Source organism: Trematosphaeria pertusa (assembly GCF_010094035.1).
Source record: "Trematosphaeria pertusa strain CBS 122368 unplaced genomic scaffold BU26scaffold_4, whole genome shotgun sequence".
Taxonomy (NCBI): domain Eukaryota; kingdom Fungi; phylum Ascomycota; class Dothideomycetes; order Pleosporales; family Trematosphaeriaceae; genus Trematosphaeria; species Trematosphaeria pertusa.
The window spans coordinates 12,119-29,642 of NW_022987215.1; the positions used below are offsets into that span (position 1 = coordinate 12,119).

At 49.1% G+C, this 17,524-nt stretch overlaps 7 protein-coding genes across 7 annotated transcripts; 5 read left to right on the plus strand and 2 right to left on the minus strand.

Annotated features, from left to right (window-relative positions):
- Positions 1 to 2,007: 2,007 nt before the first annotated feature.
- BU26DRAFT_602133 (TPR-like protein) lies at positions 2,008 to 4,615 on the plus strand (the record flags this gene model as incomplete). Its single annotated transcript, XM_033835323.1, has 5 exons — positions 2,008 to 2,050; positions 2,103 to 2,238; positions 2,267 to 2,497; positions 2,547 to 3,459; positions 3,634 to 4,615. 5 exons carry the CDS (start codon positions 2,008 to 2,010, stop codon positions 4,552 to 4,554), a joined length of 2,244 nt encoding a protein of 747 aa, XP_033686585.1. The 3' UTR covers positions 4,555 to 4,615.
- A 23-nt stretch (positions 4,616 to 4,638) lies between these two features.
- BU26DRAFT_561398 (TPR-like protein) lies at positions 4,639 to 5,955 on the plus strand (the record flags this gene model as incomplete). The annotated part of the gene is made up of 1 exon (XM_033832904.1): positions 4,639 to 5,955. One exon carries the CDS (start codon positions 4,639 to 4,641, stop codon positions 5,953 to 5,955), a length of 1,317 nt encoding a protein of 438 aa, XP_033686586.1.
- A 1,319-nt stretch (positions 5,956 to 7,274) lies between these two features.
- BU26DRAFT_502214 (uncharacterized protein) lies at positions 7,275 to 8,007 on the plus strand (the record flags this gene model as incomplete). Its single annotated transcript, XM_033826620.1, has 2 exons — positions 7,275 to 7,734; positions 7,778 to 8,007. 2 exons carry the CDS (start codon positions 7,275 to 7,277, stop codon positions 8,005 to 8,007), a joined length of 690 nt encoding a protein of 229 aa, XP_033686587.1.
- A 724-nt stretch (positions 8,008 to 8,731) lies between these two features.
- On the plus strand, positions 8,732 to 9,930 carry BU26DRAFT_451385 (proline-specific peptidase). Its single transcript, XM_033824764.1, has 2 exons — positions 8,732 to 9,492; positions 9,547 to 9,930. Exons 1-2 carry the CDS (start codon positions 8,819 to 8,821, stop codon positions 9,797 to 9,799), a joined length of 927 nt encoding a protein of 308 aa, XP_033686588.1. The 5' UTR covers positions 8,732 to 8,818; the 3' UTR covers positions 9,800 to 9,930.
- A 1,649-nt stretch (positions 9,931 to 11,579) lies between these two features.
- BU26DRAFT_422420 (amino acid transporter) lies at positions 11,580 to 13,311 on the plus strand (the record flags this gene model as incomplete). The annotated part of the gene is made up of 4 exons (XM_033823454.1): positions 11,580 to 11,934; positions 12,020 to 12,399; positions 12,456 to 12,791; positions 12,847 to 13,311. 4 exons carry the CDS (start codon positions 11,580 to 11,582, stop codon positions 13,309 to 13,311), a joined length of 1,536 nt encoding a protein of 511 aa, XP_033686589.1.
- Positions 13,312 to 14,371: 1,060 nt separating this feature from the next.
- Positions 14,372 to 15,626, minus strand: BU26DRAFT_502217 (uncharacterized protein; the record flags this gene model as incomplete). The annotated part of the gene is made up of 3 exons (XM_033826621.1): positions 14,372 to 15,015; positions 15,063 to 15,353; positions 15,404 to 15,626. 3 exons carry the CDS (start codon positions 15,624 to 15,626, stop codon positions 14,372 to 14,374), a joined length of 1,158 nt encoding a protein of 385 aa, XP_033686590.1.
- A 111-nt stretch (positions 15,627 to 15,737) lies between these two features.
- Positions 15,738 to 17,494, minus strand: BU26DRAFT_240085 (uncharacterized protein). The gene has a single exon (XM_033820996.1). The coding sequence runs from the start codon at positions 17,124 to 17,126 to the stop codon at positions 15,747 to 15,749; it is 1,380 nt and encodes a 459-aa protein (XP_033686591.1). The 5' UTR covers positions 17,127 to 17,494; the 3' UTR covers positions 15,738 to 15,746.
- Positions 17,495 to 17,524: the final 30 nt, after the last annotated feature.

The following is a 17,524-nucleotide window of genomic DNA, read 5'->3' on the forward strand; positions in this document are numbered from 1 at the left end:
TTTTTTTCTAATATTCTACTACTAGCTACTACTAGTAGTAGTAATATAGCTATTTTTTTCTAATATTCTACTACTAGCTACTACTAGTAGTAGTAGTATAGCTATTTTTCTCTAATATTCTACTAGAGTAGCTACGCGTAGTAGCTAGTAGTAGAATATTAGAAAAAAACTCTAATAAAGTATAGCGCTATTTACTAGCCTAGAGAAGTATTAGAAAAAACTTAATTTAGGTATAGTGCGCCTTACTTAATCTTACTTATCTAATATCTATAACATTAAACTACTACCTAAATCTAACCTTAAGCTACTAATACTATATATTTTTTATAGTATATTATACCTTATATAAAAGTTATACTAAGATATATTACGTAATTAAAAAGCTATACGTATTTAACTAACTTTTAAGAAAAAATCTAGTTTACTTCTAGTTAGTACTATTATATCTATATAATAATATATAAAACTTATAGTATATAGTATTTATAATATAATAAAGGTTTCTAGAAAACTTCTATAGCGCTAGCTCTTCTAAGTATAGTATAATAAGAGATAGAAGTTAGAAAAATTTCTTTTTAAAGCTTTCTTCTTCTAACTATATATATATATAGTTAATCTAGCTCTATAAACTTATTATTATATAAATTATAGTAGACTTTAACTATATAGAGCTTATTAACTAATAATATAGTAGCTTTAAGTAGTTATTTAAAAGTAAAGTTTTTTTAGTAGTATAGTATAGAAAGATAGAAAGATACTAAAACTATCTTAAATTATTACTTCTAAATATATTATAGGCTTATAGTATATATAATCTTATAATATATAACTTTATATAGCTAGATTATTAAGATATATATAGTTAGAGAAGAAAACTCTAGAAAGAAATTTTCTAACTTCTATCTCTTATTACGCTATACCTAGAAGAGCTAGCGCTATAGAAGTTTTCTAGAAACCTTTATTTAGTTATAAATACTATATACTATAAGTTTTATATATTATTATAGAGATATAATAGTACTAACTAGAAGAAAACTAGATATTTTCTTAAAAGCTAGTTAAATATATATAGCTTTTTAATTATATAATATATCTTAGTATAACTTTAATATAAGGTATAATATACTATAAAGAAGATATATATAAATTATTATAGAAAAATATTAATATCTTACTTAGTTATTTAAGAAAAACCTATTAATTTTTATTAATTTTTCTTACTAAGAAATTATAGAGAGTTTATTTATCTAGAGAGTTTATTTATTAAGTATATTAGTATAGATCTATATATATTTAAATTTTTATAGAAAAATATTAAGGTTTTACTTAGTTATTTAAGAAATACTTATTAATTCTTAGACTTAGTATTTTTAGAGCTTTTATTTATATAAAGCTTTTATTTATAAAGTATATTATCTAGATTTATCTTAAGTAGCTTAGAGTTAGAGTAATCTAACTAAGATAGTAGCTTTTTAGTTAAGGCTTAGCATTTTTAGGCGGTTCGCTTGTGTGGGCGGTTCGCTTGTAAAGTACGTTATTTAATACATAATAAATATTCGTACTATAGGCTATAGTACGTTACCGCGCTTCATAGTCGAGAATCGCCACTCCCACCCACATCTCTCCGCCGTCCGCCCTCCCTCAACACCCTCTCTGAAATACGAGGTTCCGCCGGATGACGAGCCAAATCAGCCTAGGAAGGCGCCATTGTCGAGGTATATGCATGCGCTCGCTATGTTCCGACTCGTCTACCGGTTGCCTTGTTGTCCGGAACAGGCCGCACCTGCTCATTGAATAACTCCTGCTGCAAGGCCGAATCCAAACGCCGCATGGATACATCTTGGAGATTGATGATAAGCCTGCTTGTACAGCCGGTGGAGGTGGTGCTCGCAGGTCGTTCGACGATGTCCCCGCCCAACCTTTCACGTCAGGCTGAGCAATGACCCCGCTTTTGATGACGAGCTGCCCCGATGAACCGTTGTATCGCTCGTGGAAGTCGTAGGCACAATGGCCGAAATCATGGGCGTAACGGCTTCCATTGTCACGCTGGGTGAGTCGAGTCTCCGTTACTGGTGGCCTCTGAATTGTTCTGACAAGCATAGTGGCAACTGGTCGCACCATTTCCACCGCATTCAACCTGGTTGCCGCCGTGCGCGAGTGCCCCAAGGAGATCGAGAATCTGCGCAGGGAACACGACTCCTTGACAGCTACGCTCGAATGCCTTGGCAATCTGATCCAGTACATCTCAAGATGGCGACAATCCAAGCTCGAGCTTCGTTGAGCAGGTCAACACTGTCGTTGGTGATACAGGGAAGACGCTTGACGAGCTTCAAACCGCACTCTCAGCTATCCAGCCGAGCGGATTTCGCGCCGGAAAGCGGGCAGCTTTCCAGATGCGATACAAGTATTTCTGGAAGGAACGCACAATCCAGGCGATCATGGCTCGCGTTCAAGCCCGTCGGGATTCATTAACACTAATGCTCAACATGTGGTCTAGGTCGGTATCACTGTGTTCGTATCATCAAGGTATCGCTGACACAACCCAGTGCGGACGCCCAGGAAATGAGAAAGCAGCTCGACAGTATCAGGCTGAGCTTGGAATCATGCCTCTTCAGTATACGAGGGGCTTCTGTGGCTCCTGCAACTTCTGGACCGCTATCTCCAGTGTCCGACGCCAGTGAAGTCAATGAATGGAGCTCGCATCGCTCCAGCATCTCATTAGGCAGTCGGGCTGATACCGCTACTAGCATCAGCGAGATGGCACTAAACGGCCACCCGGTCTTGGACCTAGACCGAAGGTTCGATCGGGCTCTAAATACCGGCCGCCAGAATGGTCCCCAAGGAGAAAATATCAGGCGTCGCATCGCGCAATTGAACGCGACTAAGTCGTCCGCGGTTGGAGCCTCCATTTCCAAAGCAGCTCGCCCAGTTACATCGACTGCGAACCCAAGGAAAGGAAAATCTCCAGATACGAACAAGATCCGGACGTTAGCCCGGAGCCTGGCATCTAAAGAAGCGAACGCTTCGGGATTATGGAGCAATGAGAGCGCCGCAGCAGCTCAGGCTCTCGCTAAAGCATACCAAGAAGTGGAGGACTTCGAGTCGGCTTTGGAGTATTACCATCTAGATCTCTTGGCAAGAGAATCACTGCTGGGTCCGACGCATCTGTCAACCCTTACAACCATGGACCTCATTGCGGGGCTCCTCGAGCTTCAATCTCGGTGGCCAGATGCATTGGAATACTACCAGCGTTCACTTACTGGACGGGCCAGCAACCCGAATATCGGCAGAACGCACCCCACGTACTTGCCAATCGCTACACGCATCGGGCGGATGTACAAACAAATGGATGAATCCGAGTTGGCGCTTCAACAGTATGCATCAATTCTTGACCAGTACTATACTATGGCGGGTAAGGGAGGTGTAGCTGCCATGGCTGTTAGGGCGGATATCGCAACAGTGCGTCTTCAACGGGGTGAATTTGCGGAGGGTTCCCGGAGTGCTGAAGCGGCCATTTCCGAATACCAAAAGTAGCTCCAAACCAGAGAGGCCAATTTCCCACCAGGCCATCACCTAATCACCGAAGCCCGCACGGCGCTCGAGTCGATGAAAGATGCACTGTAAGATGCTCAGATTGCTCAAGGCACCTCTTCTGCACCGGCGGCTAGCTCGGCACTAGCACCGACAGCTCCCACGCCGAACGGTGGATCTCCCTTCATGATCCCATCGAGCTTAAAGAGTAATACAAACGAGATGGCTAGATGCATTCCCACTCAAGGGTCATCCCCGACTGTTTGGGCGCCTGAGATTGCGGAGTATGAAGCAAAGCTTGAGCGTGTGCGACTTATTAATGGAAATAATCACCCCGAGACACTGCAGCTAATGTGCAGCCTCGCAGATGCATATGCATCCCATGAACAATACGAGGCGGCGGTATCATGGCTTCACGAAGCTTTACGGGGCCAAGAAATTACTTTTGGGGAGAAGCATCCTAAAACCTTGGCCACACTTCATAACCTGGGGATCTGCTACGCCAGCACCAAAGACAACGCTGCAGCTCTAAAGTACCTCGAAAGCGCAGTTACTGGGCGGACGTGGAAACTGGCTAAGAACCATCCTGACACGATCATAAGCATCGTTCAACTAGCGACAGTGTATCGAGCGCTAGGTGAATACACCAAGGCCCTCGACTTGATCGACCGAGCTATTGCGGGCTATACCGAGAGGTATGGCGCGAAGCATCCGAAGACCCTATCGGCTGCATTTCAACGTGGCAAGATATTGCACAACAAAGGCGCCCTTACAGCTGCACAGAGAGTGCACGAAAGCGTGCTGCGCGATCGAGAAGCCATGAATCCACCCGTTCACCCGCAGGTCTTGGCTTCCAAGGTCGAATTGGGACAAGCTTACCGAGAACTTAAAGCATACGAGAAAGCTACCGCGATTCTGCTCGATGCCTACGAAGGCCAGAAAACCACCTTTGGGCAGCTTAATTCCCTCACCACGGGTAGTGCACATGACCTTGCGATGATATATTGGGAAACCGAAAAGTGACAACAAGCCCTTGGCTTCTACCTTATCGTCCTAGAGGGATTGCAGAACGGACATGACGCAGGTCCAACTGCCGGTTCGGTCACCATGCACAACATCGCGATGTGTTATGCTCAGCTCGAGATGCACGAAGAGGCTATCTCGTGGTTTGAGAAAGCTTTGAAACTCTACGAGACTGAGTTCGGTAGAGATCATGAGAAGACTATCTCGGCGTTGATGCACGTTGCACGTCAATATTTCGCTTGCGACATGTTCGACGAAGCCATCGGGCACTACCGCCGTATGTTGACCACAAAAGAGCAAATCTTACCAGATTCCGACGAAACAGTCATTCTTTTGATTTTTCAATTGTTTCCGTGCACTTCGAAGAGTGGACAAAACGAGAAGGCAATGGTTTGGGGGAGACGTTTCGTCGCCGTAGGCGAGACAAGCGACCTAGAAAAACGTCTTATTGTGAAGAAGGGAATGGGAAACATTCATGCTAAGAACAAACAGCACTCGGAGGCGTTGGATTTGTATCTGGAAGTGCTGAGTGATACGAAGTTCCTCGACCAGGATCATTGGCTGCATAGGCTGCATAGCAGCGTTGTTTACGACATTCACAGGCTATACGCAGAAATGGATGGCGACAACGAAGCTATTCAAGATCTGCAAAGGCAGCGCGAGATGATTTCTCAGGTTCTCGATTCTGATCCCCGAGCGGGGGCGATCCTTCTCCACCAGCTGGGTCATGTTTACGCGCGGCAACGTATGCAACATGAGGCCTTGAGCCTTCTTGAGGAAGCACTGGAAGCCATCCAATGTCTCCCTCCCGACTCCGAGCTCATCTCTCTCAAACGCAATGCTATCTCTGGTATAGCGGATGCCCACCTCAAACTATACAACAATCAAGCGGCATTGACGTATCTCCGAATTCTTGTGGACAGCGAGGAAGATGCAGGATGGAAAGCTGGTGCGATGATACGTATGGCAGGTGCCTTAGAACAGGGGGGAGAGTTCGAGCAAGCCATCGAACTTTGGAAGCAGGTGCGACGGGAAGAGGAGCGTAAGTCTGGAGTCGACACGATCGACGTGCTCTGTACGGCACGGAAAATTGGGTCGCTTTATCTGCGGATCGGCAATACCAAGGAAGCACTGCGCTGGACTGAGGGAACACTAGCCGGACTACGTCGCTGCAATGATCCGGAGGCAAGATTGCAGGAGATGCGCACTCTCGGCCTGATGTCGTCCTTGCACTGGGAGCTTGGAGATTTAAACAACGCCCTATCTACTCAACGCACCTGCGTGACCGGCTTGGAGGTTACTCTGGGCGAGTCGGACAAGCAGACGCTTGGCGCCTATTTCGACCGCGAGATTTGCAACACACTGGGGGAAGTAGTTTTCATAGCTTCGAATTCCTCATAGCTCCTCTTTTAGATGAATTTGTTCGTTCGAATCCAATATCAACTTTTTCACCCGCTCCTTACACCACAGCGTCTTCTTTTTCCTCCACGCTCTTTGCCTTAATTAATACAATCTTGCCATCGTAAATATATCCCGCAACATACTTATTCGTACTCGCGTCAATGTTTGCGACAAAGAAAGCGAGAATCGTTCATCATTCTAATACCGCCGAACATAAAGTAAACATAGAAAACAGTGCTGAAAGCCGCCGCTGCTGCATGCGCGTACCCATTCACTGTCGAGGCTCTGATTGCAGCTGTCAACCCAGGAAGTGCGCTCACATCAAGCCGACCTTCACCCTCACCCTGGACACCTACGACCAGCGCTGGAAGGGGGCTAGAAGGCAGGCCAGACGCCGCTGGATAGACGTACTCCGGGATCGTGGCAGAGAAGCGATTGATGGGGACTGAAGAGTACACCGCTGTCGTCACGATGGAACCAAAAGCTCGACTGCAGCCACTCAAACCACCTGCTTACCCAATTTTCATCCTGACTTCGGAGTGGGAATCTCGATGGGCAGATAGCCATGCCTTCCATCGAGCAAAGCAATGGATTAGGGCACGCTGCAGCTAACGACCAACCTCAGGTTCCGTTAACTAGAGTACAGGCATCGCTAACAAGGAACCCTCGTCATCACATTCTTCGGGTAACATCATCACAGGCGCCACGGTGCTTCTACCAGTCCATATATTGCAACAATGCTTCAGCTGCCCTCATTGTGCACGCCACCCTTAATACCGAGTTCGTTTGGATGCACGTGTTTACGTCGAGGTCAATGTATCATCGCCAGGGCTCGTCATACAATATAAGTGCAGTACTGCACCTGCAAATGCTCACACGAAGGCTTTTGCATTGGATGAATTTTCATTCGAGGATGTTGTCGGCACCTCTGTTGGCTTAAACGATCAGGGTTCTATTGTCCAATTCGGTTGTCATGGGCGTAAGCAACTTCAGCGCGTCAGCAACTTCAGCGCATTAGCAACTTCAGCTCATCAGCAACTTCACCGCGTCAGCACAACTTGACTACACGAACGCCAAAGCCATGCGTGAATGGAGGATATTCAAGGAGTCCGTACGGCTGTTGCAAAAAAGAACCTTGATAAGAGAAGTCAGCTTCACCGACACTGGTTTGTGGTCAGCTTTCTAAGAGACTTGATTTCCCTTAGACTTGCACATAAAGTCCACCAGGCCCAAATCTTATCATATTTTACCTTAACTAGCTTTCCATCACCCTCAATCAGTCACAATCAGTCATCTCGATCACTCTTTGTCTTTTCAAAATGCTCTCCGCAGCACTCGTCGCCGCCGTCCTCTCTCTCGGCGTGCTACCAGCCCGTTCCTCCCCAATTGTCGAAGTCCACACCGAAGTCGTCCTCTCGGACTCCAATCCCGCTCTCGCAGGCAACAAAATCCACTGCAACCTCTCTCCCAGCATCGACATCAATGCCATCTTGGCGGACTTCGACACTATGGCGCAGCACAGCTCAGGAGGGCTTTGTGGTGGCGTTGTGGCGCCTCAGCTGACCATCGGCGGTCGGAAGAGCGCCCAGGCCAGCGCCGACGGTGTGACCAAGTTCTATGTTTGTAATAACGCAAAGGAGGCCAGGTGCATTTCGCTCGGCGCGGATAAGCGTAAGCTACTTGAGAATGTGTGGAGAACGCAGTGTAACGGTAAGGCGTTTTGGATTCAGGAGGATGATGAGTGGAGTTATGGGGTTGATGATATTGGGACGAAGGAGTGTGGGTTCTGAATCGAGATAGGCTTTGGGGGATTGTGTTCCAGTGTGCGGTGACGGCCGAAATTTTGACGGGGTAGTGAGGAGAAATCGGAGCTTTGGAACAGCCTCTTGTAATGACAAACCCGTTCCGACTGGCCTGAGATGGCCCTTCCACATACTCCGCAATTACAACTTCGCCTTATCCGTAACCCCATCCGTAACAACGAACGCCCTCTCAGCATGCATAATAGACCCGCGTCGCAGCTATCTGCTTAACGAGGCGGACGAACGGTAATATAAAGAGCTTTGGAAAAGATGAGAAGTTATGTATTTAGTCCACACCGATATGGTTCCGCGATGGATGTAGCGAACTAAGTGCAACGGAAGACCACTGCATCGATGCTTTGCGACAGGCCCTCATGTGCCACGCCAACACGGCCTTCTACCCGGCCAGATGGGTCCAATCGGAGACCGGACTCAAAGCTGACCTGGGGCTTACCCGGCATGCGGTGCACAAGTGTGTAGACTGGTCGTGGCTGGACCAGTGGGCAATTGAGCTCGCAATCGACCGAGACCACGCGCGTTATCAGCGGCCGGGATGAAGGCAGGCAGCGTGGCAGGCAAACGCGCAAACTCAGGCCTACTGGGCAACGCACGCCTTTTTCTTTCACTTCCGTTTCACCCGTTTTTACCCCCGCTGAGCCCCTACAAAGTGATGTAGCGACACCTAGGTGACCTGAGCCCTTCGCCCGAACCGTTATTTTCTGTCGAACTCATGCCACTTGCCCGTGGTTCTGTGATACCCTGTTCTCTTCTCTTAATATTGGCGTCTTTTGAGTCCTTTTGTGCGTTGGCGTAGTCAGCATAACCTCTATAGGTTGGTGACTTAAAACAAGAGAAAAACAATCAATCAACCCTTCGTTTCACCACAAGCCCTAGCGTAGCTAGCGTAAAAGTCACGTGCTTCGAGCTCGTCCCACGTCACCGGTTCAGCCCCGCAGCTCACCACAACACCGTCTATTTCTTGGTCGTAGCCCACGCTCATCCCCTCACCCACCAGCGCACCCTCTACACAGTCGTCAAGTCAAACCCAGTGACTCCTGACCATGGCTCAAGAGCACAGCTCAGAGGGAAAGATCATCTTCAACGGGCCCGGCACCGATAAGCCTACCTGGACCTGGTACAAGGTTGTGGGGGACCTCACCCAACCTTCGCCGCCTCCTCTCATCCTCTGCCACGGTGGCCCGGGAGCCGGCCATGAGAGTCTAGGCTCGCTCACCGACCTTCACGATCGTTTCGGTATTCCCGTCATTTTCTACGACCAAGTTGGCTGCGGCAAATCCACCCACTATCCTGAGAAGATGGGTGACGAAGGTTTCTGGGGCATTAAGCTGTACTGGGCCGAGCTGGACAATCTCATCGACTTCTTCAACCTGCGCGAGAAGGGATACCATCTGCTTGGCCAGAGCTGGGGCGGCATGTTGGTTGGCTCATACGCAGCGACGAACCCTGTTGGCTTGCGCAAGGTCATAATCTCCAGCGGGCCTGCCTCTGGTGCCCTCTACCAGGAGTCTGCCAACATCCTGCTGTCCAACCTTCCCAAGGCGGTCCGGGAGACACTTGAGGACTGCGAGGGCAGAGGAGACTACGAGAGCCCCGAGTATCACGAAGCTAGCATGGTATTCTTGAAGCAGCATATGTGTCGACTCGATCCTTTCCCTGACGACATCCTCAAAGCCTTCAAGAACCTGGAGGAGGATCCAACCAGCTACAACACGGTGTAAGTACAATGTACTCTCTGCTGAGGATATCTCTGGTACTAACTAATGTGTAGTCAGGGCCCATCGGAGTTCCGCATCGTTGGTTGGCTCAAGGACTGGGATGCATCTGCTGAAGCCACCGCCATCACTGCGGAGGTTCTGCTGATTAACGGCAAGTACGATGAGATGCAGGACCTCTGTATACAGCCGTGGTTCAAGCGCATCCCCAAGGTCAAGTGGATTACACTGGATAGTTCCAGCCATCTCAGCCACTATGAAGAGAGGGTGCGATACATGGAGATCTGTGGATCCTTCCTTATGGATTAGGGGCCATGCAGACACAGCATCCGCAGGGACTACAAGGACATCAGAGCACGGCCAAATGCAATCACACGTGTGGTTCGTGGGATGAGGCCAGATAGTGCAAGTCAAAGAACGACGAAATGACAATATCAGTCAGAAATGCGCATGCCTTGATGGTATGCTTGCTCAGCTGCGGTCCCGAGCTGCAGTAGAGGGTTAACCTTACTACTCTCATCGGTCCTGGTGCCCTCTCACGAACGCTCGCGGCCTACAAATCCTCCACCTCTCGCCTGCATGAGCCCAGATCTCAGACTCTTCATCAGCCTCGGAAAACCGATACAGCATGCCGTAACGACGCCAGCGCAGTGGACACACTGCACGCAGACAAAGTAGTGTGGGGCAATGGAGCTCCAGTGCTTATGCCCAAGTCGAGTCGTCCAATTTGCTTGCAGAATAGCTCCGCCGATGACTCTACAGATACCATTAACAAATTCACTAAGCCCACGTGAGCCAGCAATAGCATGGAGCACGTACACTGACCGCAATTAGAAGACCAACATGGTCGAACATCGTCTTCGAAGGGGCATCTTCAAGGGAAACACGATTCAGCTCGCCATGCAAATGATTAGACCCTCGATAGCGGCGTTTGCATACGCAGAACTTCGCTCAAACGCTAAGTGTAGCGATTGTCCGCATGGAGCAATAATAGTGAAGGCGGAAATCAAGGTCCACAACGACACCAAAATTGCGAGCATGGAGACTGTTATGCGATGTGACTCGAAGAGAGAGAGGGCGAAGAAGGTAGCTAAGAGCGAGAGTTTGCTAAACCCAAGGGAGAAGATGAAGCAGATTGTCGCCGCATATATGACCTAGGGGTGATCTAGCTAGACAATGCCCTGAGCTGTGCTAACTGTGTGCACATAGAGAGGAGACCTGCCTTAGATGCAGCCACTACCTCCGGTTTCTTCCCCAGAAACTTGCTTGGAGACAGCAATAGGGATATCGAGACGCCGATACTGCAACCTTAGAACACTTTGATTAGCATATATTTCTGCCTATACAGAGAGCAAATAGAAGAAGACGCCACTACCTACACCAGCTAAGAGTAACAGCATATCATCCCAACCACATCCTACACATGGCCGATGCCCCTCACGAGACCTCAAGCATGTGCGGGCAAGAATCCTAGAGAACAGGAAACACGAAATGATTGGTAGAACAAGCCAGGCCACAATTTGGTTAGGGGAACTTCGAGCCGAAGATGTAAGGTGTGCAGCATTTGGAAGGCCGAACTGCGCCGACATTTTTGCTTTGGAAAGATCCGTTTGATGCTTTCACAGCCGCCCTAATATACGCTGTCCAGAGAGGACATCAGGGACCTCTTTCAAATGCATGTCTTCTTACACACGTCTGACGCGATTGTGTGTTTGTTGATGCCCCTGCGCAGGGGGTGTTCAAGGCGTCGGTATTCGAAGCAGTGATCTCACGAGGCTGGAAAGAGTCAGAAGGTTGATAGGTTGTGGAGAAAATCAGGTGCCGCTCCAGGCCAACGCGCCGGTGCAACCTGCGTCACAACGCACGTCAGACATAGCCCGCATCACAACGCACAACGTTAGCACAAGGGTATCTTATACCCCGTCTGCGCCCTCTGCTGCCGGTAACACTTGGAGCCCTGATTATAGCCACCATTTACCTTGTCCGGTCCCTCCCGTTCGTTGCCCTGCCTTCGCCATCAACTTTCTACAACTCAAACTTGAGTTTGGAGCCACGAACCCTTCTAAACATCCACAAAACCAACCGCGCCATGACATCGGATCACGTGCAATCAAGCAGTCGACCCTTGACTGACACGGCATACCTCGCCCGTCTAGGCAAGCAGTCCCGCCTCCCACGCACGTTCGGCTTCATGTCCCTATTAGGTTTCTCCTCTTTATCACTAATCTCTTGGGAGGGTATTCTTGTCACTTCCGTTGGTGCGCTACGTAATGGCGGTTCTGTGGGAGTTGTTTGGGGCTTTCTTTTTAATTGGCTTGGAATGCTATGTATTTTTGGCACTCTCGCAGAGCTCGCCAGCATGGCGCCGACGTCGGCTGGCCAATATCACTGGGTTGCCATGATGGCACCAAAGCGGTGTAGACCGTTTCTAACCTATCTGACGGGTAGGTCTTGACCCATATGAGACGGCGAAGAGAGACATTGGGAATATATCACTTACAGCGCTTCTAGCATGACTCACTGTGCTAGCCTGGCAGGCTTTCACAGCTACCACAGGATTCCTCGTCGCTACGCTGCTCCAAGGCATCGTCGTAGTCGCCACGTCGGCGTACCGTCCGCAGCCCTGGCACACGATGCTTCTCATTTGGGCAGTCGTGGCCTTCGCTGGGTTCATCAATTCCACTACGTCGCGCACATTGGCCAAGCTAGAGGGCGGCATCCTCATTTTCCACATACTTGGCTTCTTCATAGTCATGATTCCGCTCGTCTATCTAGCTGAGCACCGGGATGTTGCGTTCGTCTTTGAAGTTTTCCTGAATGAGGGTGGTTGGAGCAGTCAAGCTCTCTCACTGGGTGTGGGGCTGCCTGCGACGGCTATGAGTCTTCTTGGGGCAGATAGCGGCGTGCATGTTCGTAACCATTTGGCCTCACACTTCCTCTGCCCTCGCTGACAAAGATTTTCTAGATATCTGAGGAGATTCAGTCCGCTCCCAAAGTCGTCTCCCGTGCACTTATGTCCACGGTAGTCATCAACGGCACCCTTGGCTTCGCCATGGCCATTGCCATGCTGTTCTGCATGGACGACTTGCAACGCACGCTCGATACAGAAGAGACATTATATTACCCGTTTCTTCACATCTTCCACTCCGTCCTGCGATCAGCCACCACAGCATGTGTGCTTGCCGCCATTGTTCTGTTCATGGGACTTATGAGCGGCATTGGGGTCTACGCCTCTGCATCTAGAATGCTGTGGGCCTTCTCGCGAGATGCAGGAATGCCTAGCCATAAGCGCCTCGTTCAGGTATGTTGACGCGCACAACGGAAAGAATAGCAATCTGACAAGGCGTGAAACACAGCTCACTTCGCAATCAACTCCGATCAATGCCATTTCAACAACTGTTGTTACTACTGTCCTCCTGCCCCTCCTTATTCTCGGCTCCACGGTCTCCTTTAATGCACTCATTGGTCTTACTGTCGCTGGACTTTACAGCACCTACATTCTTGTCTGTGCCCTTTTGCTCTATCGGCATGCGAAGGGCGATATTCGCCATCTGGAGGCCTATTCTATCACCTACACCGGCTTGACATGGGGCCCATGGAGGATACCTGGGTTGCTAGGCTTCGCAAACAATCTCCTATCGTGCCTCTACCTGCTCTTTGTGCTCTTTTGGAGCTTCTGGCCGCCTCAGACGCCAACACCGGTAGAGAAGGTGAACTTTAGTCCCGTTATATTTGGCGCGGTTGTTATAGTTTGTATAGGGTGGTATTTACTCGTCGCAAGGCATCACTTCAAGGGACCGCTGAGGGAGACTGCAAGCTAAAGGATACTCGCGTTTCCAACTTAATAAAGCCGAGCGAGTTAATACACTATACCGAGAACTAGAGAAGCTAGAATATAGCTAGAGAGATTAGAAGAGTTTCTAGAATAGTAGAGATTATAAGCTAGATAAAGATAGGCTTACATAAAGATATAGATAGATAGCTTCCAAACAACTGCAGCATCGCTCTGTTGAAGCTACATGGAACGAATTGGCGATTTTTACGAGGAGAGGGCCGCTGCGAGTCTGGCGACAAGGGCGGGCATTGGTCATTGGAGATTTTGGGCTTGGGCTCCCTTCTCGTTGATCGGCTGCCGTTTCGGCTTGGGTGCATGAATGAGGATGTAGGTATCTGTTTTAATTTGCTCCCATCTCCAGGATGGTAGGCTCTAGATCTTTTGGAAGGCCTTCGGCCCGTTATTCAGCTAGGAGGCAAAGGGCGCTTACTTCTTAGGTGTTGGCAGCAAGCCCGATGTGTTTTTGAACGCGCTCTAGGTCTGGACATGGGTGGCTGTGCTAAGACATTGCATTCGGAAGGCTTATCTACGACAGATGAGAACTGTCCATGAAAATTCGCCGTATGAAAGTGGTGCTCAATACCAGCCAGCGAAGTTGCAGCCCAAATACCTCCCACTCCGCGTCTGAACTGTATGCCGTTTGGGATGGCAGCGCATGCCACTCCAGGCCTCCAAGAACAGACGGGAAGCGGGTGGATGCAGAGTGCCGCCTTGCGTGGGCCTGGATGGGTTGCAACGGGGGCAGTTAGCATATGTGATAATGTGGTTACAAGTGTTGTAGTCCATGGGAGGTTGCGTGTGTGGAGATGCAAGCCGCGGCCGCTGGTACTCCAGCGGTTCTCTCCTGGGTCTAGCGCGGAGCTGCAAACCCACTAGTGGCAGCTTTTGCCATCCTTAGTCAGCGAGGTGCACTATTGCAGGAGAATCCAATAAGCATATGTGACTAGAGATTCTATGACCAGTAACAGTGCGGAAAACCTTTCCACAGGGGATACTTCTTCGGTCGGCTTTCCTTGAAACCTGTTTGGGAAGTCCAGCAGGTGCCTCTAAGCCGATGATGCTGATTTGGCGTTGCTTGATCCTCGGTTCTTAACGGCATCCTTGACCCTCTGCAGAAAAGCCTCATTACCGCTGACCACATCTCCATCTGGGTCCAGAGCATGACAACGCATTGCCGCTATAGGTTCCGCACATATATTGGGGTTATGGGGTGTACGATACTGACGGATGTGAAGTTCCGTGTAACCCCAAATAACCTTACACGTTGGACAGGCTTCTTGACTGGACCAGTAGTTTCTAATGGCCTGCCCATAGTGGCCCCTCATGTACCTCGGTATGGCTGGAAGACTCTCCACTTCTGCATCAGTGAGTTCTCTCTTCTCCGCTGTACATATCGCCAATATGTGGCATTTCTTGAATGCCCTCCAGGCCCCTTCTGCAAGTTCATGATTCCCTGGTCGACGGGCTTTCCACATGGACTCGAGACTTTTAATCTCCTTCCGGTTTGCTCCGAATGGCATGGTAGCGCCGGTAATGCCGCATCCCAAGCAAATAAGCAGCATATTCGGCTCGTATGAATACTCCGGAGATTCGTCCAATTGCCAACGACGGGGAAATTTTTGTTGAAGACTTTGTTGAATGAGCTCCCAGAGTCTTTCATGGGCGAGGTTTGTATCACCTTCCAATAGGTCTATCTTCCGTCAGCATATGCTATAATGTCCCTGTCTGAACACGTACCTTTCTGGGCTTCATGGACGCATAGCTCCAAGAGCAGTTCCAGTTGAGTCTGCGTAGGAATTTCTGTCGTGTTTGGCGCGAAAGTGTTGCGAACTTGAGCAACATCCCTTTGTGGTCTCAACCTTGTGTCTAGGGCCTTATTCGTCTGGTGAAACAGCTCCAAACCTTGGTTCTGAAGCTCGGTAGCGATCTTTGGGAACTTGTCGGAGATGGATTGGATCCCGCGAAGCATAGGCTTGAAGATAACCTCAACCTCCCAAGAAGCTCGAAGGATAAACCTCCTTGCCGCGCCTGAAAGAAGTTAGCTTAATTTGCAAGGGGGGAGATCCAGTACTACTTACTTTGTGAGATATTGAATATGCCATGACCGAAGGTTTCGAATACACTTAGGTTCTCTTGCGCCTCGTCTAGCCAAGTCCTTAGCCAGTCCATCCTGAGCCGGAGTTGAGAGAGCTCATGGTCATATGTGGGTGACATTTCATCGAAGCGTTTTTCGGAGAGGGGGAAAGTATGATGCTTCCACCGAGTTGTGTAGAGAAATTCACGGTCCTCTGGGGAGGACATTGTATTGCTGACGAAACTGACTGGCCAGACTACTAGACTACGAAGCCATTATAACCAATTCTATATTCACTCCATATTTGTGAGCCCCAGCTGCACCGGCTGACTGCAGAGGACAATTGTCTAGTTAATTTGAGGTTTGGCGACCCATATTTCTTGCTTGTCTGTAGCAATCCGAGAAGCGACAAGCTTTGCTACAAGGACACCCTGCTCCGCATCTTTGTCCACACCGCACACGTCCGGTACCTCAATGGGACCGTAGCTGAACTTGCTTCCACTGCCTAAGTCTTGAAGCACTTCAGAGTCATTTTGAGTCCATCCTGAACACCCATCTACCACAGAAGGATCTAGGTAGAATATACCATCGGACATCAAGGTCTCAGGATCGACCTTGACAAAGACGACGATGGTGGTAGCAGTCCACGTAGTGTCTTTGCGCCGCTCAAGGTACCCAAGTTGCATCCCGAATAACGTTCCTTCTGGGGAAGTGGGGTTCTGCAGGGCGAAGTACGTCCGGAGCATTGTGTTCTTGCTGGGCTTTTGGCAGTCGTCATCGTCCGCAGGAGCCAGCCAGTGTACAGCAGCTGGTACAGCAGCTGGGGGAATGTCCATCTCCCATGTTGCGTCATCATCTTCCTCTTCCTCATCCTCATCCTCATCCTCATCCTCATCCTCATCCTCATCCTCATCCTCATCGGCCACGAAGTTGTAGAGGTGGAATGCAATGCGATATTCCGCCTCCCCAATCTGACCAAGGTCATATGGAGATTGTTGGCGCCCGTAGTGGAAGTCATAGAGGTTGTAGAATTTGGACCACTTGAGCATCTTCATCGTTTGAGTTTCGTGGAGCGCATTAAGAATTTCCTCCTTCTGGCCGGATGATCTCGAATATGACTGGGCTGGCAGGCGTGATTTCCACTCTTGCAACCTCTGTTCGCTAAACTCCCTGCACCAATCAAGATACACCTCGTAGCGTGGAATTGGCAGGTTGGGGGGTGAAAGCTTTGCCCAAGCCTTTGCGAATCCGTCTCTGTCTTCGCATCCGCTGAATTCGTATGACATCAGGTGGGATACCGCGTCAAAGTAGTATGTGGGGTCTTTGTGCTTAGGCTGTGCATCGGGCTCTAAGCAGCGAGCATGCTGGGTGGCTGCATCTTCGATGATTTCTTCTTGATCCTCCATCTTTGTAGGGGTGGCAAGGTAATGTTGTCCTGGGAGAATGTCCTTGGTCTTATCTGTTGGCTGACTTGAAGGATCCATGCCGTAGATAGTGGGTGAAGCCGGGGTAGTAGTAGATGAAGGACTGGGAGAAGTGGTCGAGGACTCGGTTGAGGGCCTCAAAGGAGTTGAGGGATTCGAAAAGGTTGAAGATATTGAGAGTGTTGAAGTGATTAAGCGTGGCGAAGGTGCGGACCAGAGTGAGAGAGTTATGTGAGAATTATGCTCCTCACTTAAGAAGTCAGAAGCATTTAGAGGTTGTGGCCTTACATCCCAGGAATCCATGGCGCCAAGCTTCTCCCAAATGTTCGTTATTGGAAGTATCGGTATTGTGAGCGTAAGATGTAACTAGGAACGCTTCCATGCCGTTCGAGATGTGGGGAATCTTCATACTCAAGTTTGACAGACAGCGCATTGTGAAACTAGCGCAAACATTGAGTTTCCCTGCTTTCCAGTTGTCTGTTTGCTTTTAAATGAAGCTAGACTCAAAATCCAGTTTGGTAAGCCTGGACTCGAAGGTACGTCGCCATCACTCCCCAGGTCGAGGTCAATCCAGAGTAAGGCCGCATCCAGAACTAGATGAGTGAACCGACCGCTGAGCTGCGTCGCAATCGGCTGGGTGCTAGTCTAGTGTCGTCGTTCGTATGAACTGACAGAATCAACCAGGCACGCCAATCCGAACT